The sequence below is a fragment of the Mustela erminea genome, chromosome 14 (assembly GCF_009829155.1).
Source record: "Mustela erminea isolate mMusErm1 chromosome 14, mMusErm1.Pri, whole genome shotgun sequence".
NCBI classification, from domain to species: domain Eukaryota; kingdom Metazoa; phylum Chordata; class Mammalia; order Carnivora; family Mustelidae; genus Mustela; species Mustela erminea.
In genome coordinates, this window is record NC_045627.1 from 80898395 (window position 1) to 80922445 (window position 24051).

The window sequence follows — 24051 nt, forward strand, 5'->3', positions numbered from 1 at the left end:
TTGTTAAATTTTACCTGCAATGAAAAGAAAATAAACATCATTTTAGGCAGTGGATACCAACAAAGGAGAACAATTTATAAAGAAATCTAAATGGTGGCAAGAGTACTTTAAAACAAGCATTTTCCTATGTTTCTGGCAGAAGTCTAAGTTGGTATAACCCTGTGGAAAGCAATTTGGTAATGTCTGAAAGCTTTAAATTTTCTTATGTTTTCACCTACTGATTTAATTCCCAGGAATCTGTCTGAGAGCTCTTAATTACAGAGGCAATAAAATATTTGCAGGATGTCCATTATTTATCAGTATTTTTTAAAAGATTTATTTATCTTTTTTAATTAACATATAATGTATTATTTGCCCCAGGGATACAGGTCTGTGAATCATCAGTCTTAACAATTCACAGCACTCACCATAGCACATACCCTCCCCAGTATCCATAATCCAGCCACCCTATCCCTCCCCTCCCACACCACAGCAACCCTCATTTTCTTTCCTGGGATTCAGAGTCTCTTATGGTTTGTCTCCCTCCCCAGTCCCATCTTGTTTCATTTTTTCTCTCCCTACCGCCCTGCCTCTCAAATTCCTCATATCAGAGAGGTAATACGATGATTGTCTTTCCTATATGATGACTGACTTACTTCGCTCAGCATAATACCCTCTAGTTCCATCCACGTCGTTGCAAATGGCAAGATTTCATTTCTTTTGATGGCTGCATAGTATTTCATTGTATATATATATCACATCTTCTTTATCCATTCATCTGTTGATGGACATCTATGTTCTCTCCATAGTTTGGCTATTGTGGACATTGCTGCTATAAACATTCAGGTGCACGTACCCTTCGGATCACTACATTTGTATCTTTAGGGTAAATATCCAGTAGTGCAATTACTGGGTCATAGGGTAGCTCAGTTTTCAACTTTTTGAGGAAACTCAGTACTGTTTTCCAGAGTGGCTGCATCAGCTTGCATTCCCAAAAACAGTGTAGGAGGGTTCCCTGAAGATGTATGTGTGGGGAGGGGCAGAAAGAGAGTGCTTTTTAAAAAAAAAATTTTTAATTTAAGTTCAATTTAGTTGACATATAGTATATTAATAGTTTCGGGGTGGAATTTAGTGATTCATCAGTTGCATATAACACCCAGTGCTCTTTAAATCAAATGCCCTCCTTAATGCCCGTCAGCCAGTTACCCCTTCCCCCAACCTCCTCCCCTCCAGCAACCTTCAATTTGTTTCCTGTAGTTAAGAGTTTTTTATGGTTTATTTCCCTCTCTGTTTTTATCTTATTTTTGCTTCCTTTCCCCTATGTTCATCTGTTTTGTTTCTTGAATTCCACATACGGTGCCTTTTTCTGACTTATTTTGCTTAACATGATGACATCTAGTTCCATCTGCATGGTTGCAAATGGTTAAGATTTCATTCTTTTTATTGGCTAAGTAATATTCCTATATATATATTCATATATATATATATATATATATATATATATATATATATATATCCCACATCATCTTTATCCATTCATCTGTCAGTGGACATCAGGGCTCTTTCCATAGTTTGGCTGTGGTGGACATTGCTGTTATAAACATTGAGGTACAGGTGCCCCCTTTGAATCACTATTTTTCTATCTTTTGGATAAATACCTAGAAGTACAGTTGCTGGGTCATAGGGTTGTTCTATTTTTAACTTTTTGAGGAGCCTCCATACTGTTTTCCAGAGTGGCTGTACCAGTTTGCATTCCCACTAACAGCATAAAGGGACTCCCCTTTGAGAGAGAGATTCTTAAGCAGACTCCACGCTGAGGGCAGAGCTCTACACGGGGCTGGATCTCATGATCCCGAAGTCACTACCCCAGCCAAAACTGAGCGTCGGCCACTTAACCGACTATACCACCCAGACACCCCATCACAGGTTTTTTTTTTTTAAAGATTTTATTTGTTTGACAGACAGAGATCACAAGTAGGCAGAGAGAGAAATGAGAGAGGGGAGAGGCAGGTCCCCTCCTGAGCAGCAAGTCCGGTGCGGACCCGATTCCAGGACCCTGGGATCACAACCTGAGCCGTAGGCAGAGGCTTTAACCCACTGAGCCACCCAGGCGCCCTGTGTATTTTTTAATAATAGGGGGAAAACTGGAAATTGCTTAAATGCCCAAGAGTAAAGAAGTGCTTTCTTTAGTGGAAAATTATGTAGTCATGAAGTTAAAATTTTGAAGAGTATTTTAAAGACATAAGACAATACTCAAGAAATGTTACAAGAAAAAAATGAGCACACATTGCTATATTTGCGGTCTTGTGATGCAGTAGCACACAGGCATATGACCTGAACCATAGCAAAGTAAGTTTTCTGGCTGGAGGATGGGAGTGATAAAATATTTTTCCAATGTTATACAGTATGACTTTTATAATATGAATGCATATTATTTAAGATGTAAATATTGTCTTATTGGTTGGTTCCACGTATGGGTTCTGTAGCCGAATGGTTAAGAGCACAGGCCATGAGTCATATAGGCCTGGCTTTGAATTTCAGTTTTGCCTAAAGAGAAGTCAACTTTATTTGCCTCCCACTGAATGTATCATTAACAACAAAGACATTCAAGATACAGTAGTCAAAACTCAAATGAATTTGGAGACTATGGATTATTAAGTCTGTAATTACCCCATGAGTTACAGATTGATTATAAATTTCCCTAAAATAAAATTTAAATAGTAATAATTAAAATGTAATTTTAATTTTCTACTAAGGGAAATACTGTTTTCGTCCTTGCTAGTTTTTTCCAGCTATGGAGCTACTACTAGTGTTACATTTATCTCCATGTGTATAACAGCCTTTTGCAACCTGGGTTTTACAAGAGAATTAAGCCCTGATGTCCTCCTACATCCACTGAGTGTAATGAATGAGCCTCTTGCCTGGTTGATTAGAATGGTATCAGTTATGTGCCATTTTTGGGAGAATTGCGGAAAGTCACCCAGAGCATTCTGTTCTGTTCTGAGGAACCCTCATTGGGATGCCTGGCACAGAGTAGGCACTCAGGAAATGGCAGTGGCTCTTAGTGGTTTTGCCACAGAAATCACGTAAAAGAGCACTGGCTTTCTGGATTTTTTTTTTTTTTTTTTAGTGTAAGTTTCTCTGGGAAAGGGCGTTTTCCAGGGTGTGATCCAGTAAGTGGCCTTCTCTCTGGCTGTTTCTCAAATCTTGTCTTTGAATCTGGGACTGGCTCTGGGCTACGGGACTGCGGAGGACTCCCCTGATTCGCCCTCTTGCCGTGTAGCAGCCTCTTTCCTCCACTGCAGGGCGCCCGAGTACTGCCTCCTCTCCGAGAAGCGTGTCGGCTTGTCATTTCTCTCCCCGTAATTGTCCTCAGAGCAGAACCTCATTCAGGCCTTGGATTTAATACTTTTCCACAAATTGCTTTATAGTAATGTATTCAGTTCTGGATATTCATAACTGCCCTTTGGCAATGTTGATCATTTAAAATAGACTGCCGGAGATACTGTTTTAATATGTTTTCTGATGAATATTTTCTCATGATTGCTTCTTATTTTCTTTTAGCTACTGATCTACTCCTTGCCTGGAATCCCATTTGTTTGGGATTGGTAGAAGGTGTTATTGGGAAAATTCAACTTCATTCAGGTATGTTTCCATAAAGTTCTTCAATCTGTTAAATTTAATGGCGCATCCTATGACATTTTCTTCTTTGAAGATAAATATGGATTTTGTTATGGCTTTGATTCTTTTGCCTTAATTTTAGGTCTGCCCAAAGTAGTTACAAATATCAAATACCTGCTGTGTGTCGGGAATTATGCTAGTTGGTAGAACACAGCAGTGAGAAAAAACTGACCTCACCCTTCTTTAGGAAGATAGACATCAGTAAGTAATCACTGAAATAAATATATAATAATTTGGTAATTGTGGTACGTGCTCTGACAGATACACCAACTGCACCGATTTCAAAGGAGAAGGTGGTAGGAAGAAGGCTGGTGAGGTAGGCAGATGGCAGACCATGACAGTCCAACTTTGAGTCAGCTGTCCGTTCTGGATACAGTCAACTCTGGCTAGGGAAGTGTGTGGTTCTCCTGGCATGCAGTGCAGCCCTTTCCAAGTACCCTCACCAGGGCAGGCAAAATGGTGAAGGGTCTAGGTTGTTCATCAGGCCCTTGCTTAGAAGACAGACACTTGTGTCTGAGGTTCAGAGGGAATTTTGATGATGAGAAAAGAGAGATTATATAGGTAGGTTCCAAAAAGTCCTGAAAAGTACCAACTGAAATATTTTTTTTTTTAAATATTTTATTTATTTATTTGACAGGTAGAGATCACAAGTAAGCAGAGAGGCAGGCAGAGAGAGAGAGGAGGAAGCAGGCTCCGTGCTGAGCAGAGAGCCTGATGCAGGGCTCGATCCCAGGATCCTGGGCCGAAGGCAGGCGCCCCCTAACTGAAATACTTTAACACTGTATTTAAATATCTGTTTTTCCTTTGGCATCAGTTTTAATGAGTTATGAACTATAGATGACTTTACCATTATCATGTAATTGAGAGTCTAGCTACCTCTATAGTATTCCCTTTCTTACTCTTCTAAAATAAAATTGTTGTGGGGCGCCAGACTGGCTCAGTGGGTAGAGCATGTGACGCTTGATCTCAGGGTTATGGGTTCAAGCCTGAGGTTGGATGTAGAGATTACTTAAAAATAAAATCTTTTTTTTTTTTTTAAAGATTTTATTTATTTGTTAGAGAGAGAGAGGGAGCGAGAGCGAGCACAGGCAGACAGAATGGCAGGCAGAGGCAGAGACAGAGGGAGAAGCAGGCTCCCTGCCGAGCAAGGAGCCCGATGTGGGACTCGATCCCAGGACGCTGGGATCATGACCTGAGCCGAAGGCAGCTGCTTAACCAACTGAGCCACCCAGGCGTCCCAATCTTTTTTTTTTTTAATTAAGATTTTATTTATTTATTTGAGAGAGAGAAAGAGTAGGCACGAGTGGAGGGGGAGGAGCAGAGAGAGAGGAGGACCGAAAGAATCTCGAGCAAATTCCCCGCTGAGCAGGAGCCCTACACGGGGCTCGATCCCAGGACCCTGAGATCACGATCTGAGCCAAAGGCAGACACTTAACCTACTGAGTCACCCAGGTCCCTAAAAATAAAATCTTTTAAAATAAAATTGTTGTGTATTTGGGAGCTAGGTTGATTTCTGTGTGTTATAAAGCATGTATTGCCAGAGACTAATTTTTCTTTGCTAGATTCTTTGGTTATTTTTTAAAGTTTGCTTTTATTATGAAATATTTCATAGATACAAAAAGCTATTTACCACAGATGTACAGTACAGGTTGTTGTAAAACACACATATACCTGCCACCCAAACTAAGAAATGCAACGTAACTAATGTCTTTAGATCCCTCACTGTGCCTTCCTCCAAGTGTGTCCTGCTTTCTTCCCTTCAAGAGCACTTACTATTTTTGTGTTTATTCCCTTGATTTTCGTTAGTGCTTTAATTACATATGTTTTCCTAAGTAATATGATGCCGAGGTTTGTATTTGAGGGACTTTCCGTAAATGATATTAAGCTGTTGTGTTCTTCTACTTGTTTTCCCTGTCCCCCTCCATTCAACTTGATATTTTTGAGATTTATCCATGTTGATGTATGAAGCTCGAGTTCTTTATTTTCACCCTCGTATGAATATATCGTCATTTGTCCTTTCTCCTGTCAGCGGGTAATTTTTTGATGGTTTATTTTTTGCTACTGGAAATAAGACTGCTATAAACATTGTTGTATTGTCTTTGGTAGTTTTGTAATTCTTCTGGTATGAGGAGAAAAGCATTTAGACATTGTATAACCATGCTAAGTATTTTAGTAACACTCTCCTACCTGTCCACATTTACATAAATATATTTTTAATTCATTTATATGCTGACAGGATAATTTCATAGCTGAGTGTTCTGAGCTAAAACTCATTTTCTATTGTTTAAATGAAGCTCATGAAACTTTTGAGTTATTTTTCTTCAGTTTCAATCACATCCTGGAACAATGAATAAATCACTGAAATCAGTCAGGAGATGTGAATCCAAACTTTATTTATTACCTTTGAGATATAGAGGGGGTTACTTAACATGGGTTTCATTTGTCTATTGCTAAGACCCCAGGAATTCTTTAAAACAACAACACGTAATATTACACGATTCTGTGGATCGACCTAGAGGCTCTTTTGCCCTTTATCTTCTGTTGTGTGAGGTCAGCTGGGACTTTGTCTGGCACGTCTCTGTCCATGTAACTCATCTCACAAGGCCTCCCCTTGGGTCCTCTTTTTATACTGGATGCCTGGACATTTTTCCAAGGTTGGGGGCTGGGTACCAAGAAGACCAGTCCCAGTGTGCAGAGTTTTATCAAGCCTCGACTTGTGTCACTGAGCTTGCTAATACTCCACTGGCCAAAGGAAGTCATTTAGCCAACCTAAGAGTGAACATCAGAGTGGGCTTCCCAAAAGCTGATTCACTGGGCCACGATGCCTGTGAGCCTCTACTTTGAAAGCTGTAAAACTAGAGTAAAAATAACTGCTCTCTTTTTTCCCCTGCAGTATTAGGAGTCTAAATGAGATAATATACTGGAAGGTACTTAATAAATTACCACCGTTTTATCAAGGCTCTTTTGGTTGCAATTATGTGTATCTGCATACACAAAACAGTTTTATTAGGAACCCAAGGGACCAAAACCAAGAAGTGGATGCCTTATGGTGTCTGAGATTACATTTTTGGGCGGGTGGTCTCTAAGCATCACTTCTCCTATATATTTCCTTTATTTTTCTACTCTTGGCTTTCTGTTTCTGTATATTATAAGACAAAATTTCTGCTCTTGCATGGTACCCTCAACCCTCAAGCCCCTAACAGGAGCCTGCCTAGCCGTCAAGGACTGAGCAGTGAGTCTAGTTCAGACTCCTTGGGACAGAGATTCTTAGCGGCCCTGTCTGGGCCAAGGGCATTCCCTGGTCACAAAGTTCAACCACGCTCCAGAAGTCTACTTCTTCAGTCAGAGCAGGAGGCCTTGGACTTGGCAGAGAACCCAAACATTTCATACAAACAGCAAACAAATATAAGTTGTTGATCGATGAATTTATGATACGGTAAAAGTCTGGTCATTTTAGGTGGTAAATATGGGCATCTCCTGCTGTCAGTCTTGGTTTACACGTGCTTTCCCTCCTGGCATTGCTTGCCTTTGTTTGGACTCTGAGCAAGTGATAAGCAGTGGGGGTTCCTGTCTGCAGGACGTTTTGGAAAAGGGAGAGGTGAAGAAAGAAAATGTAAGAAAGGCAGGAAGAAGGAATCGCTGTACTTTTTTTTTTTTTTTCTCCTGTCACATCACTTTTAAGGCTTGGCTCTTAAGAGAGGGAGTGGGGAGGAAACAAAGGAACATCTTTTCTGGGCCCCCTGCTGCTCTTCCTTCCCTCACCCACCACCCACCAGAGACAACTGCAGCCACACCCCGGTGTGTCACTCCGCCTCCACGCAGCCCTCAGCTCCCCGCCCTTCTGCATCCATCTTCCCCCTTCTCCCTTGGCTCCTTGCATCTCTGCCCTGGGATGCCTCATCCCCATCTCTTCCCTCCCTGAGCCCCACTAAAACTCCTGCTCTGGTCACACCTTCGGCCTGGCTGGTGGGAGATACGCTCCCAGGATGGACTAGAACTAACACTGTCACTTCAAGTGCATTCTCCCCTGGGAACATCTTATCTTCTGGGGGTAAAGGTTGGGGAAATAACGTGTCTGTACTTAAACTCTTTCTCACTCCTGTTTCCCTCCTACTTATTCTCCATATTTCAATGCACGAATTTTTGTTCTTGCCTAGTGAGATGGGAACATAAGTTTATTTGAACAGCTGTCATTGACAGTCTAACAGCGGCGTGGGTGAGCCATGCCACCGTTCCTGATTGTCACTGAACTCTGAGCTCTGTGGAATGTAAGCAGGCATGACTTAGGTACTGGATTAGTTTGCGAGGGCTGCCATAGTGAAGGCCCGTAGACTAGGGGACTTAACAGAAATTTATTTTCTCACAGTTTGGAGGCTAGAAGTCCAAGATCAAGGTGTTGGCAAGAAGTTTCTTCTTTCTTTCTCCTTGGCTTGTAGATGGCTGTCTTCTCCCTGTGTCTTTACATCATCCTGACTGTGTTCACACTGCCCTTTCTCTGAGTGCATCTGTGTCCAGATTTCCTCTTCTAAGGACACCACTTGCATTGAATGAGAACCCCCCCATAACCTCATTTTAACTTAATTACCTCTTTAAAGACCCTGCCTCTAAAATAGAGTCACATTATGAGGTACTGAAGGTTAGGACTCCAGCATATGAACTTTGGCAAGACAGTTCAGCCCATAACAGAAACTTAATGTCTATTAGAATGCTTATTACAAAAGTGTACCAAAGAGAATTCTTTCCCTTTATTTCACGGTGAGATAGGCCATTCACCAGATATCACTGATGAGGCACCAACCCCAGAGTTGGACTAAACTTGAAGATCACATAGTAGCCTTGGGTCGGGTTACTTCACCTGAACGGCCAGTCACCCACTCTAAGACAAAGCTAACACCTCCTTGATATGATCATTGTGAGATTTAATTAAACTCCTTTAAGTGCTTAGCATGGTTTCTGGTACTAGGAAGCATTCAAAAGATGTTGGCTATAAATATCCCCTCCTTAGTTTTAAAGGTCACTTAGAGGTGTCAGATATTCTACCAGAGAACCACTTAAGTCCCGGCTATATAATTTTGAATAAATTTTGAACTTAGATTGTTTTTTCCAGTAATGTTAATATTGCTGAAACTAATGATATTAACATGTCATTAAAAGACTACATGGTGGGGATCATAAAAAGACATGTTTTTAGTGGTTAAATATTAGCATCAGGGTAAGTTATATTCCATAATCCATGTACCCCTTTTTAAAAAATGTGTGGCGGAAGAATTTTAAAGTATTATTTAATTGCATCCATGGCTGATAATTGCCCTTCCTTTTAGCAGGCTCTGCCAGAAAATTGTTCTGTTAACCCTGGTGTCTAGGAAATACCTTTTTAGAACCATTAGCCTTCCTTGGATGTGGAAGGCCTCTCTGGCGGGCAGGTGGACTTTAAGCTCGGGCGTAATGTAGTGTCTCTTCACAATTTGAATGTCTGACTTTGGTTTGATCAGTGGGGTTTATCAATATGAAGAACAGAAAATAGAAGGAACGTGTCGTGTGCTAAATAGATGAAAGAAAAGCTTCATGAAATATCAACATATTTTATCCATTGTCGGGTCCAGGAGGACTTAAGAATAATAGTTAGATTCTCATCACAACTGTAATTACTCATTAATTTTTCGTTTTCCTTTTTTCTCTTAGTCGCCGCCTATCCCGTCCCCTAAGGATAAGCTGCAGGGAGCCAGGGGCTGTGTCCCTCTCTGCTGGCCTACAGCAGGGCTATTCATAAATATTCAGCAAATACTTATGACTTTAACAAATAATTATGGAATGCCTACTGCATGTCAGGGTCTGCACTCAGTGATGGGGACTGTGGGGTGAATAAAACTTGAAGCTTCCAGGAGTGTAGGATTGGATTCAAGAGGTCGACCTTACTTACCCGATCACACTGTGCGATCATTAGGCTTAGGCTTCTGAAGAACAGTGTGGGATGCTGTAAGTACGGGATAGAGGGCCCTGACTGGTGCAGTGGGGGCCCTGGATGGACAGCATCCCTGAGGATGGTGATGTCTGAGTCCAGGCCTGAAAAATGAGTGAGATAATCTGGACAAGGCCAAGGTAAGGGCAGAGAGTGAGAGGAGAGACGATTCTTGGCAGAGTCAGCAGCCCTGCAAAGGCCTACATGATTGATGTTTTCTCTGGGATGTTGGGGAGATTGCTGTTATCTTCACTCAGATATCCATGAAAAGGTTGCATTAGGCTGCAGACTTTAAATGGGTCACAAAAACTTTCAAATCTATTCTGAAGGTTGAGAAGAAGATAAGCTCAATTAGGGTAAGAAGTATCAGAACATAAAAACCGAAAGTATATATTCCGTGATATTTTCAGAAGTGGTTTGAAAACTGTCAGAAATCTTGATTAATTTGGCAATAGAGGCTCTTGGTTTGGTGACTGAGTTACTACTCTAAGTGTTGTAGACTCAGAGACACTGTTCACCCAGTAGCTCTCATTTGTTAAAACAGTGCTTGCCATCTGCTGTTTTTCCACTCTTGAAGTCGTGAAGATGTCTCAGTCATTAAAATGGTAGAATGTATTATGCATATGGTTTACGAAGTGTGATTTTAGTCTGCTGGGAAGACTTTGCTGGGATAATGACATAAAATATTTTTTATACTTCAGTGATGAATGAGTGGTTACTAGCCTTGCTTCAATACTTTCCTGAAAAGCCATTAGAAAACCCCAGTTTTTGAGGATATTGGAGGGAAAGGGAGAGAAGCTGGCAGGGCTTCTTATGTTTAAATACTAGTATAATTGCTCACGGTTGCATTGTGAGAGAAGTAGATTGTTTTATTGTCTACCTACAACTCACTATTACAAACACGTAAGGATTGGAATAATGGTTGTACAACTCCATACATGTATTAAAATCGTTGAGTTGTGGGATGCCTGGGTGGCTCAGCCGGTTAAGCGTCTGCCTTCAAGTCAGGTCATGATATTAGGTCCTGGAATTGAGTCTCACATCAGGCTCCCTGCTCAGCAGGAAGTCCGCTTCTCTCTCTCCCACTGCTTGCTCTGCCTGTTGTTCCCCCTGCTTGTGTGCTCTCTCTCTCTTTGACAAATAAAAAATCTTTTAAAATCCTTGAGTTGTATACTTACAATGGGTAAATTTTATCATCTATAAATTATATCTCAATGAAGCCATTAAAAACATTTAAATCAGGAAGTAGCTTTTGATGTATTCTGTTGTCATTACTTCTGATTTTGTCTTAATTAAAAAGTTAAACACTTCTCTCTTTCGGTAATTTCTGGTGATTTTTTCAGGTACTAAAGTTGCTTTGAGGGAAGTATTTAAAGGCAGTATTACTTCTGACACTATGTTTCTGCCAAAATAGGAATGATTTAAAATGTAATTCAAATCCAGTCATTTTATATTCATTTTGTTTTTCACGAGGATCTCAGAATGATTTATTTTGGAGGTAAAAGTTTCATTGGTGACTAGGTTCCTGGCCAATGCTTAAAAGACTCTTTACTTGTAGTTTAGGGCACCTGTTTTATGAGTGGCTTTGGGTCTGGGAATTAGGCAGCTAAGTGGCATCTTTCCTCCCTCTTTTCTGCTTCCTTCCGCCTCCTTTTACTCTCTCCCCGGGTACATAGGTGCTGAGTGGCCCCTACCACCTCTCTTGGCTCCCTTCAGCCTCTTCCATTATTGTACACTTCAGAATTTTCCATTGCCTCCCTTGTCCCTAATCTGAATTCCATTCTCCTTGGTGCAGATGGTTCTACCTTCCTGGCGGGGGCAACCCTTGAACTTGCCACATGATTGTGACCCATAGCTCTGGGCTTTCCTAAGGGCTGGCACACAAGGAAGCTTCTTGTTGCTGAGCCTGTCTGTCATTGGCAGATACGCGTATTTTCAGGCAGAGAGATTCTCTAGAGATGGGCCAGCGTGCCTCTTAGGCTATTCTACTACCATTTCAGTTTCCAGTTACAGACCCATTTGTTCTTTTTTTTCTTTTAATATTTTAATTATTTATTTGTTAGAGAGAGAGAGAGCATGATCACAGGCAGAGCGGCAGGCAGAGGCAGAGGGAGAAGCAGGCTCCCCGCCTAGCAAGGAGCCCGATGTGGGATTCGATCCCAGAACACTGGGATCATGACCCGAGCCGAAGGCAGCTGCTTAACCCACTGAGCAATCCAGGCATCCCCAGACCCATCTGTTCTTAAACTCCAGTTCTCCTCAGTGATTTCTGTGGTGGTGATATTAAAAGTTTTTAGCTTTGGAAAAAGAAGAGGATTGTTACAGTAAGAGTGACTGTATGTATGGACCACCTACAAAGGTGCTTTTTATATTTCCTCTTGTATTCTTTTTGAACTTTTTATCTTTCTGAAGAGGTTGCAATCAAATTATTATCAGGTCTAATTGTTGAAGAAAAGAAATCTTGATAAACCTAGTAAGTTCTCATTTACTTAGATGTGGGCCAATGTCAGCCATCCAGAGCAGAAAATATAGTTTACTGGTTGAATTGACTTGGTTCTCAAGTTGGTTACAGCCTGTGGGCTTAGGGACCCCTCTTGTAGGTGACTTCCAACCTTGAAGCATGCTTGTGTCATCTCTCCAACAGTAATTTATCTTCATGATGGTGGATGGTAGACCAATTATGGGGCACCTGGGTGGTGCAGTCAGTTGAACATCCAACTGTTTATTCTGGCTCAGGTCGTGATCTTATGGTCATGAGGTTGAGCTCTGCATCAATCTCTGTGCACAGCACCGATCTCTCTGCTTGAGATTCTCTCTCTTCCTCTCCCACCCCCATTCTCTCTCTCTCAAATAAATAAATCTAAAAAAAAAATACCAATTATACTTTATAAACTTATCTGTAATTATACTTAGTAGGCAGGAAAACATGTAACACATTGAGGTTTTTCAAAAAATGTAAGAAAACGTAGCACTTTAAGGAGGATAAGCTGTAGTTATATAGAAAATGTTTTTATATACAAATTCATTTTGCCCAAGGATACTTTAAGTTTGACTTTTCTAGTTCTCTAAGATTATTACAGACAAAAAAGGGTATAAGAGATTATTTCATCTTATGGCCAGTCATTATTAGAGATTTAAATTCATCATAAGCATTGTAAGCTGACCTGAATATGCTTCTGATTCCACCATTTGTCTATAACAAGCCTCCTGCCCTGGATACTCTCCTTGTGAGTTATTGTCAATGTTCTGTAAACCCAGACTTTGGGAACCTTTAGTAGGCAACAGAGCAACCAGTCAAGAAATACTGAATAACTGCTATGTCTGAAGGATTAACAAATTACTGATTGGCATTTTGGTTGGTAAGAGAATTAGAAGCCCAGTATGACGTGCTTTTAGCTACCAGGTACCTGACTAAAAAAAAATGGTGCTGGGGTAGTGTTAGTATTATTTGTAACTCCACTTACTTGATGCATGAGGCTTCCTGAAAATATTCAGGGATGTATAGTGCTCTATTTCTATTAGGAGGGGCAAAAGCATTTCTGCTAATATAGCTTAAAACAGAAATGGCTTTATTTGTTTATTTACTTATTTATTTACTGAACTTTATGCCCAATGTGGGGCTTGAACTCATAAGCTTGAGATCAAGAGTTGTGTGCTCTACTGCCTGAGCCAGCCAGGTGCCCCAGAAATGACTTTAAATATAAAAACAAAACATTATATTAGATATACCATGAATTCATATCTTTAGAAATTTAAATTCAGGTATGAATTTGCATAAAACCTACCCTACAGATTCATGCTCATATTCATATAAAAGTAGTAATTAGCCAATTAATAGCTTATGCAATGTGTATCAATGAAGTAGGTTTTAAACTTTTTTTTTTTTTAATTTTTATTGTTTTGAGAGAGAGAGTATGAAAGAGCCCAAGAGAGCACATGGGGGCAGTGTCCCAGAGGGAGAGGGAGAAGCAGACTCCCTGCTGAGTGGGGAGCTGGATGTGGGGCTCAGTGCCAAGACCCTGGGATCATGACCCGACCTGAAAGCAGAGTTTTGACCATCTGAGCCACCTAGGCACCCCAATGAAGTAGCTTTTATGCACATCAAATTGAATTTAAATTCCTACCAAAGATTTGTGTTTAAAAAAAAAAAAAAAAGGCAACAAAACAGGATCTCTTGAATTGGAACATAATTTATCCTGAAATAAACCATTAAGATTTCTCAATTATTAGCTTCTTTTATAATGTATAGTGTGTTAATATATAATGGATCATTTAAAGAGACTTAATACATTCAAAAAACTGAGATCAAGAGAAATTAGTCTGTTTCTGACAGCAAAAGACAAGCAATATTTGAAGAGATAATAGCCAAGAATTTTCCAAAACCAATTATGAATACAAGTCGCAGCTTTAAGAAGTACTTTGAACCACAAGGGGGAAAGTATTAAAAAAAAAACACACACACTTTGGTGCCTCATAATGAAACTGACAAAAACTGAAGACAAAGAAAACACCCTGAAAACAGGCAAAGGAAAAGTGCACATTAAGTTCAGAAGCATCAGTGAATCTTGAGAGAAACAATGGAAGCCAAAAGATAGTGGAACAATATTGTCAAAGTGCCTGTCTGGCATTTTGTACCTTTAAAATCTAAGGAAAATAAAGACATTTTGAGACAAACTAAAACTGAGAGAACTTGTTACCAATAGTATCTGCACTAAAAAGAAGTACTAAAGAGAGTTCTTCAGGCGAAAAATAAATGACACTCCATGGGAGCATAGAGATGTGAGAAGGGATGGAGATCCATGGAAAGTGTAAATAAGTTGGCAGATTTAAAGGAATTAGTTTGCCTCTCTGCAAAGCCTGTTCGTGGGTGCCTTGGCTGCTCTGAAGGCAGAAAGCTGCTGGCTGGTGGGGGAGCCCGTAGGAAGCCCCCGTCTTGGCTGGTGCATGGTGGCTTGTGTTTGATCCCAAACATGTTTGTATCTGTTTAACTCATTATTGTAATCACATAATTTAATTAAATAGTCAGTAAGCACATCAGCTCTACATGCAAAAGGAAGCTGAGCTGAATACTCTGGAAATACTAGATAAAACTGTGTTGCATTAAAAAGAAAAAGCATAAACAGCAGCCCCGAATACCCATCAGTGGCTCATCCTCAAAGAAAAGTTTTTCGTAAATCAATGTACACCTGAATGTTTCATAGGAAAAATAAAGTGGAATTTTTTTTCTTAAGTCCTCTTTAAGCTTTCAAGTAGGATTCAAAGAACTAATGCCAAAAATGGTAACTAATTGCTCTCACAAAGTTGGGAGTTTGGATTTGATCTAAAGAATATCCATGGAATGGAGAAAAATGGTCAAATGGAACTTTAGTTTTATCCATTAGCATTCACATTTTTAAGCAAATAGAATGTATTCATATGTTCCCCATAAAATTAACATAAATAAAAATAAAAAGGATTGCTGGACACTCATTGTTGGATCAAATGCTGATCTTTTCTTCATGTCATAAGGATGACATGTAGGATCTCTACATGTTGAGAAACATGTAGATGGAATACTTCCTACACGTGAGGTCATGAGTGTCTCTCTGAAAACAGTTTTTTCTGAAATTGGATGAAAAAAATTTTTTGATGAGAATCTTTATTCCACAATGGTTTGTCCCCTTTTAAGTGAGTCAGTTCTTATCTAGAGCGAGCAGTTCAATCTTTTCCAGGACTATTGTTTTGCTCTGCTGGTCATGCTTTTCAAGATAATGCCTTCCTTTTCACTTTTCTTATCTTGCTGGGAAGTCAGAATTCCTTGTCTGTCTCTTCCTGGAGAAGCCAGGGTTACAAGACTGACTTTTTCTTCCACCGTAATGTGTTTAAAAGGGTGAAAGAATGTCTTTATGCCAAAGGACCTTGCTAGCCTAAGTTACCCTTGACTCTTGGTTCTCCCACACATCTGCATCGCAACGTGGCAGCCTTAATTGAGCCAAAAAAATTTTCTTTTCCTGGTGGGTGATATAAATTAATACAATAGCCTGCCTTGGTGCTTTTTAAAAATTTAATTACACCATTATGCCTGACACATCCTGGGACTGCTAAACACTAGTGCCTGGATACTTACACATTTTTGTTGTCTTGAAGTTCGAACTATAAAACATGTATTTGAGTCATTTAACCCTGTTACTAACATGCTTGTTCTCACCAGACTTTCCAGGCTTCTGCGGTTGTTAAGTGCTATTTCACCTAAAGCAAAATAAATATAGCATAGATGTTTTTCCATGTTTTCCATGAGGTTTTTTGGTTTTCCTTTATTTTCTAGAGTCATTGATTTTGCCTGAAGATAACTCTGTGTCCAATTAAAAAATCTTCATTTTCTTTTCATTATGAGAATTTTTAAAAACTTATTTATTCATTTATTTGACATAGAGAAACAGAGCATAAGCAGGGGGAGTGGGAGAGGGAGAAGCAGGCTTCCTGCTCAGCAGGGAGCCCAATGTGGGGGTCAAGCCTAGGGCCCTGGGATCACAAACTGAGCAGAAGGCAGATGCTCAACTGTCTGAGCCACACAGGTGCCCCTCCATTGTGATAATTTCAATTCATTTTTTGAACACTAGTGAGAAAAGGTAGCTGTTTGGAATAGTGTTGATGTATTTCAAGAATTAGTAGCCTGCCAGGGCGCCTGAATGGCTCAGTTATTAAACCTCTGCCTTTGGCTCGGGTCATGATCCTGGAGTCCTGGGATTAAGCACCACATCAGTCTCCCTGCTTAGCTGGGAACCCGCTTCTCCCTCTTCCTCTGCTGCTCCCCTGCTCCGTCTCTCTTTCTGTCAAATAAAAAAATAAAACCTTAAAAAAAAAAAAAAAGAATTAGTAGGCTGTCCTAGCTTTACCTTTGTTTTTGGCAGAAAATACACTTTTTAGTTTTTTTTCTCTGCTTCACTAGGTTAAAACTCCTAACAAGTTCTTCTTCTTTTTTTTTTTTTTTTAAGGAGCAGCTTTAAAAAGTTTGGTATGTAATCCACATGCCATAAAACTCACCCTTTTAAAAGTGTACAATATATTCTCAAAGTTGTACAACCATGAGCACTAAATCCAAAAGTTTCATCATCCCAAATTACTTTGATTATAACTAGCCTATATCTATTCCTGTATTTTACTTTTCATGGTTTTGGTTTTTTGTTTTGTTTTGTTTTGTTTTTGTTGTTGTTTGTTTGTTTGTTTGTTTGATCCATGTGTGAGACTGAAAACAGACCGGAGATTAAAAGACTTAAGAGAGCAATTAACCCAATGCCGTTCGTAGGTCTGGTTGGAAGTCGACTATAAAAAAGACATTTTTTTAAATCTATGATCCCCACATGCCCAGCTGCTAAATTATTTCAAAGCAGACTCCAGATAACCTGTTTAACCACAAATGCTTCAGTATGTGTTCCAAACTAATTCATGATATACACTCTTCCCACCCCTTTATCATGTACTAGGTGCCCATATTATGTGGGTCTGTTTCTGTCTGCTCTGTTCTACTCTGGTATTCATTTGATGGTTCCTCTACCAGTACCCCCATTGTTTTATTTACCCAGCTTTATAGGATGTTTTGCTACCAAAGGATGGTAAATATTCGTTGTTAACTAACAGTCACATCAACCACAAAAATTATTTGATCCTCATAGCTATTCTCTGCAGCAGGCAGTTTTATCGCATTCCACAGATGAGAAAACCAAGAAGTCAGTCAAGTATTGTGCTGCCAAGTACAGGGTAAAAAAGCAGTGAGTTAGGGGCACCTGGGTGGCTCAGTCAGATAAGTGTCTGACTTGGTTTTGGCTCAGGTCATGATCTCAGGATCCTGGGATCAAGCCCGTATCAGGTCTGCGTTCAGTGTGGAGTCGGCTTGGGATTCTCTTCTCCCTCTGCCTCTACCCCTGTGTTTGCTCATATGCTCTCTCTCTCTCTCGTTTTAAATAAGACCTTTAAATAAAAAGATAAGTGGTGAGCTAAAATTTAAGTCTGAATTCTGACCTCAAAGTCCAGAACATTAAAGCCTCCCTGAAAAGGGAAGGCTGCTCTTTACAGATTCTTTTTCCATTTTTGATCATGTACATATATATTTTCTCAGATTTAATCTTCATCCTAACTTCCCAGATCTATTGAACTTCAGTCTATACTATATATATTTTTTAAAAACACCTCAATTTTCCACATTTTTTTCTGTTGACGTAACTAACTAAACTCTAAAAACATGCATATTTCATTTTAAAGTATATTTGAATTTGTAAGTTGTATTTCAGTATTGGCAGTATCAGTGTTTTGGGGGGAAAAAATGATGCCTTTTGGTTTCCCAAGTGAGTTTATGAATGGAGTGAAACCTCTGTTAGAAGGTTAATATTTTTATATTTTGTCACTGTGCCATTAGATGGTTTATTGGCAAGATATTTATTGCATTTGCTTATGCACATTGTGTTATTCATTTCTGTTATTTATTAAAACTATAATTTGCAATGTTAATATGAAATGTATCCAAAGTCAACTTCAGCAAGAAGGCATAAAGTAGGAAAAGGTTTTCGTTAGGGTTGGCTTGTCTGGGTAACTGCCAACACTCTAATTTGTTCAGTGTAAAATAGAAATTATTCCTTTGAGGTTAGGAGACCTATGGTAAGGGTTTTATTTTGTTTTATTCAATAAAATGTATTGATATTTAACATATGTTGTTTGTTGCTAATTCCTACCCTTCTGAAGCACAAGTATCATGTTATATGCTTTATTTATTATGTGTTTGATTTATTATATGATAGGTGGTTGATAACTGATCTTGATCCATGCCTGAAATACTCCCTAGCCCTTGGTAGGACCTTGGCTAATGTTTAATGATAATGAATAATGAAATGGCCTGTAAAAAACTTGAAACTTCGGAGTAAATTTCCACCCTACTTTATAAAGAATTATGAAACTCTTCCAAACTCTTGCATTTATGAAATGCCTAAAGCACATCTTCAAAGCACGATCCCTAAAATGAGAGTTGATTGATATTTGGGGGAAATTGAAATACTATATATCTCTTTTAAGAGTGTTTTTCATATGGTGAATATGTATGCTGGTTTTTCATAAGAAATTAGTGAAATGCAAGTTCAATTTTTTTTTTTTTGGTGCTAATTAGGTAGTATTTCTTTTTTTTTTTTTTTAGGTAGTATTTCTTAAGGGTATAGTTTCATAAACTGAAAAATTACATTTGCATGCTGTCTTTCATAGAGCATTTCTCATTTAATTAAAAATCTTTGTGAAAAGTAAAAATGTGGATTGGAAAGACACTTGGGCCTCTGGGTGTTTTCTTTCCTTCTTTCTTGTATTTATTAAAGATTTCTTTAGTTTGTTTTACCACATTACCCCCCCCCGCCCCGCCCATTGTCCTCATACATTATTTGCTCAGTGCTAGTGTACACCTAAAGTAGTTTGGGAATTGCTAAATCATACCCTTCCAACAAATTCACTGTTATACTATACATACAATATTATATATAATTCTTTTTGTCTTTATCCTTAAAAAACATGTTTTCCAGAGTAACATTGTCCATTCGAAGCAGAGTTGAGTTGCTGTTTGCGTTTTGTTTTGAGTCCCCTTCCCAGCCCCACAAACACATTCTGGAACTGTTTCTTTATTTTTGAGGAGATATGAAACATCACCATGGTTCTAAGAGTCGGAACTATACGGAAGGATATATTCAGAGAACTACCATTTTCCCTGATCCCCCTTCTTCTATCCTTTTCTGCCTACCCTCTGTAGGTAACCAGCCTCATTAACTTCTAATTTATTGCTCTTATTTTTTGTGTAAATTTGCAGATGTGTGCATATTTTCTCATATCTTCTTTTTTTTTTTAAGATTTATTTATTTATTTGAGAGAGAGAGAGAGAGAGAGAATGAGCCTGTATGGGGGGATAGGGGCAGAGGGAATCCCAAGTAGACTCCCCAGTGAGCACAGAGGCCTTCATCCCCACCCTGGGGCTCAGTAGCAGGGCCCTGAGATCACGACCTGAGCCGGAATCAAGAGTCCGGTGCTTAACTGACTGAACCACCCAGACACCCCTCAGATCTTCTTTCTTACATAATGGGTGGCACATGCTAGATACTCTTTTGTGCTTTGATTCGATAATATAATTCTTATATGATTTTATTATCTCCTTGTTCTGTAAATGTATACAGTTTATCCATGTGCTGTATCCAGGAATCATTCCTTGTCAGTTGCTAGACCAAGCCTCTCATTCTTTTCTGTATCTGCATAGTACTCCACAGAGTGGCTGTGTCCTAGTTTACTGAGCCATTCTCCTATGTCTGGACAATCAGGTTGTTTCCAATATTTTGTAATTACAAACTGCTGCAATGAATAGACTTGAGTGTACATACTTTTAGGTTGATTGTGTATCTTCAAGGTAAACTCACAAGAGTGGGATTAGTAGGTTAAAAGTAAGTGTATATGTTTTATTACTAGGTATCACTTAATTTCCCTCCAGAAAAGTTCTACTTTTATACCTACCACCACTGTATGACATTGCCTGTGTCCCCACAGCCTTGTTAACGAATGTGCTATCATATCTCCATATTTCCCCCCAGTCTGATGGACGAAAATGGTATCACTGTATTTTAGTTCACAGCTCTCTAATTTAAGTGAGATTGAACATATCTTCACATGTGAGGGCCATTTATATATCTGTCATGTGCTTTACTTTAAAGGGTTATCTCTAATGTGTATTATGTTAGATTATTCATCTTCAGCTTGCCAGGATAGTGGTCCTTTATGGATACCAGACATTGGTGTGACGTTTCTCTTTCAGATCTTCCATGGTGGCTTATTTTAATTCGGCAGAAAGCATTGGTGGGCAAACTTCCTGGAGACCATGAGGTGTGTAAAATTACCAAAATTGCTGTGCTGTCCCTTTCTGAGATGGAACCTCAGGATCTTGAGCTAGAGGTAAGGTGGAAGTCTAAGGAAATTTTATGGAAACTTGGTATAAATATAATAACAAATATGAGTATTTGGTTTAATTAGGCCAAAATCATAATTATAGAGCTGGATGATATTTTTGAAGTAATTTAGTTCTTGTTTTTCAAACTTCACTTTAGTAGTAGAAACTTTGTTTCAAAATCTGTGAAATCCAGTATATCAGATACATAAAAGCTGAGCTGCTTTGGTTGAGGTGGCGGGCAGGAGGGGGGATCTTTGGGTCCCTGCCCACGTGGCCTCTACTGGAAAGCCCCTTCTGCTTCTGGGGAGCCCTAGGACTCTGCATAGTACAGTTTGAAAACTCCTAATTTGGGGGAGAGGAGGGGTAGTCAAGAAGGTGAAATTTAACTTACTCTATATGCCTTTTATCTCTATTTCTTGAAAATTTTCAAGCGTATATTTCTTTTGTAATTTTTAAAAGTTTTTTTGTTTGTTTGTTGCTGTTGTTTTAAAGAAAGAAACCAACCTAGTGCAGTCTTTTAATTTTTCAGGAGGAAATCAAGCCTATAATAGAGGGACTTAAGTCCAAAATAATGAGATTTCCCAGGGCTAGTATTTTTTTTTTTTTTTTTACCACACTGTACTGCCACCTTGTAGAAGTAACCCACGAAGGAATTTGTATCATGTTTGCTATTGGTGTGGATATTGGCATCTAGGAGTATCATCACTCTGCCCTAGTCCTACGATCCTTTTATTTTTATTTTTATTTTTTTAAAGAATTATTTATTTATTTTAGAGAGAGAACAAGCATGGGGGTGGTACAGAGGGAGAGAAAGAATCTCAAGCAGACTCCACACTGAGCAGGGAGCCCAGTGTGGGGCTTTATCCCATGACCCTAGGATCATGACTTGAGTCGACACCAAGGGTCGGCTGCTCAGCCAACTGAGCCGCTTGGAGCACTGTTGGATCCAGGCTGTACAGATGAAGGAAGGAGGCTTGGCAAGAGTTAAGTCCCAGCTGGCAAATGGTGGGGTCGACCTGGACTCAGGCTGTCTGGTCCTGCCTCGTTGTTACGTAAAGAGCGGGTAACAGGTAGCATAGCAGCCACCGCCCCACAGTTCAATACATGTTTTTCCAGGCCAGGCTCTTGAGGTAGAAATTTAGAGACAGACAGTTTAGAGACAGTTTTAAAAAATAAATAAAAATATAGCTGTTTTTATGCTTCAGATTTTACTGGTAGTTTGACAATCTAATTTTAAGAAACCAACGTTGAAAAGAATTTAAGAGGCACCTGCATGGCTCAGTCAGTTAGGGCTCTGCCTTCAGCTCAGGAAACAGCCCCAGGGTCTTGGTCCCGCAGCCAGCTTCCCGCTCAGTGGAGAGTCTGCTTCCCCTCTCCCTTTGCCCCTCCCCACATTGTGCTCTCACTCTCTCAAATAAATCTTTAAAAAACACTTATTTAAGAGGACCCTGATAGTCTCTTTATTACAGGAATCAAAAAAAAGATTAGAGTACTTCCTATTCCCCTTTATTGGTACTAGAGCCAGAACATTATTCATTATTGCTGACCCAGAGACAAATAACTTCGGTAGCAGTTAGGCCTATTAAAAGCAGGTCTCTGTGGTTTTGTTTGCATTTTATTATAGGGAAGAGCAGACAGACAAGCAAAATTTCCGTTAGTTTACTGAGCCAATAAATTTGTTATCGATGTCTTTGGATGGCTTTGCTGACAAAATGAAAAACGTATGCACATGAAAAGATGTTTTTAAACAAAACCAAGTCTTACATTTCATTCTACATCTTTCTAATTTGGCTGCCTGTGTATCACTTCCAGTGTTCTCACCCATGCCCAGCAGGGCCCTCAGGCTCTTTAGTGTGGTCACTGTCCTCAGATTTGCTAGGGCCTCATCTGTCTTCTGTAATTGGAGCAGAAGCAATTTTATTAGAGAGACTAGAATTAATAGATTTTTCTAGTTTTCTGCCTCGATTGCCTTTTTACCTCAAGTATAAGGCTTGTTTGCCAATTTAAAAAAGAAACAATTCAAAAAAAAAGAAAGAAACAATTCACATACTACACAGTTTACCCATTTGCAGCTTATAATTCAGTGGCTTTCAGTATATTCAGTTTTGTGACTCTCACCATAATCGGTTTAGAACATATGCGCCTTTGTTCTCCACGGAGAAACCCTGTTGGGTTCAAACCTCATCGGCGGTCATTCCCCATTTCTCTCCACACTCCAGCTCCATCAGTCCTAGGCAACCTCTGATCTGCTTTCTGCCTCTCTAAATTTGCCTCTTCGGAACATATCTCATAAATGGAGTCCTGTAATGTGTGTCCTTTTGTGACTGGCTTCGTTTTATTTAGCACAGTGTTTCAAAGTGTGTGCTGGTCGTTGGTATATAGCATATTTAATTCCTTTTCATCCCACTGTGTGGATTTTCTCTCTCCATTCATCAGTTCATGGATAGTTGATTGTTTTCACTTTTTGGCTGTGATGAATCATTCCGTGAACATTCATGCACAAGTTTTTGGTGGGCATTTGTTTTCGCCTCCTGCTAGGGCATCCACCTAGGAGAGGAATTCCTGGGTCGTATGGTAACTCTGTGTTTAACCTTTTGAGGAACTGCCAGACTGCTTTTCAAAGCAGTATAGCATTAAAAAAAAAAAAAAAAAAGATCTATACAAGGTTATGAACAATCTGTGGCGTTCAAAGAGATGAGAACATAGATGTTCTTTCTTTTGAGAAAACATCCTTTAAAGTTTTATAGGCTACTGTCCCGTCTGCATATCTTATCCTTTTAGGATTAAAGAATGTACTTGTTGGGATGAACATTGGGTGATTATAAAAAATACTTAGGAAAAAAAATGGTAGCCTACTTAAAAAAAAATGTAACCCTTTAAAAAATGATAACCTATACCTTTCTAAAGGTAACTGCATCGAAGATTCTAAAATGTTTATTGTTTAAAGTAAATTTAAATCTCTATTTAGAAAAATTGGTTTTAAGAGACAGAAATAGACTTCCAGATTAAGATGATACTGTGAGTTTGTGTTCTGCTATACAGATCACAGTCCTTATCTGAAAAATTGGGGGCCTTATTTATCTTAGAATTCAGCATTTGAGGGTTTTCAAAAGGCCATTTCAAATATTCTCTCTACTCCCAGTGAGTCTGTGCATTACCCTGTCATACGACGCATTCTTATTTCCTGAAGAAGCGTAGGAATATTCATACTAAGGGATATAAAGGAAGACTATCAGTGGTCTCATATTTGTTCAGGCCATATTTGGCCATTAAATGAATTTTATAACAAACTTAAAAAATGAACTTGCAGGTTTCAGAGATTTTTAGATTTGGGTGTTATAGATAAGGAAGTCAACGGATATTGGGATTGGGCTGTGTTCCAAGCCTAGGAATGGGCTTTCTTTCTTTCTTTCTTTTAAAGAAAGAGAAAGAAAATAAATAAATAAAAAGACCTTTCCAGGCCTAGACAGAAGCAGCATCATGGACCATACATGGG

At 39.2% G+C, this 24051-nt stretch overlaps 1 protein-coding gene across 1 annotated transcript in view; it reads left to right on the forward strand.

Moving 5' to 3' along the window:
* INPP5F (inositol polyphosphate-5-phosphatase F) overlaps positions 1–24051 on the forward strand; it is a 77181-nt gene that overhangs the window by 17277 nt on the left and 35853 nt on the right. Inside the window, exons 2-3 of the mRNA XM_032313706.1 lie at positions 3544–3624; positions 20424–20560. Coding sequence (XP_032169597.1) covers positions 3544–3624; positions 20424–20560 — 218 coding nt within the window. The remainder of the gene's footprint in view (positions 1–3543; positions 3625–20423; positions 20561–24051) is intronic.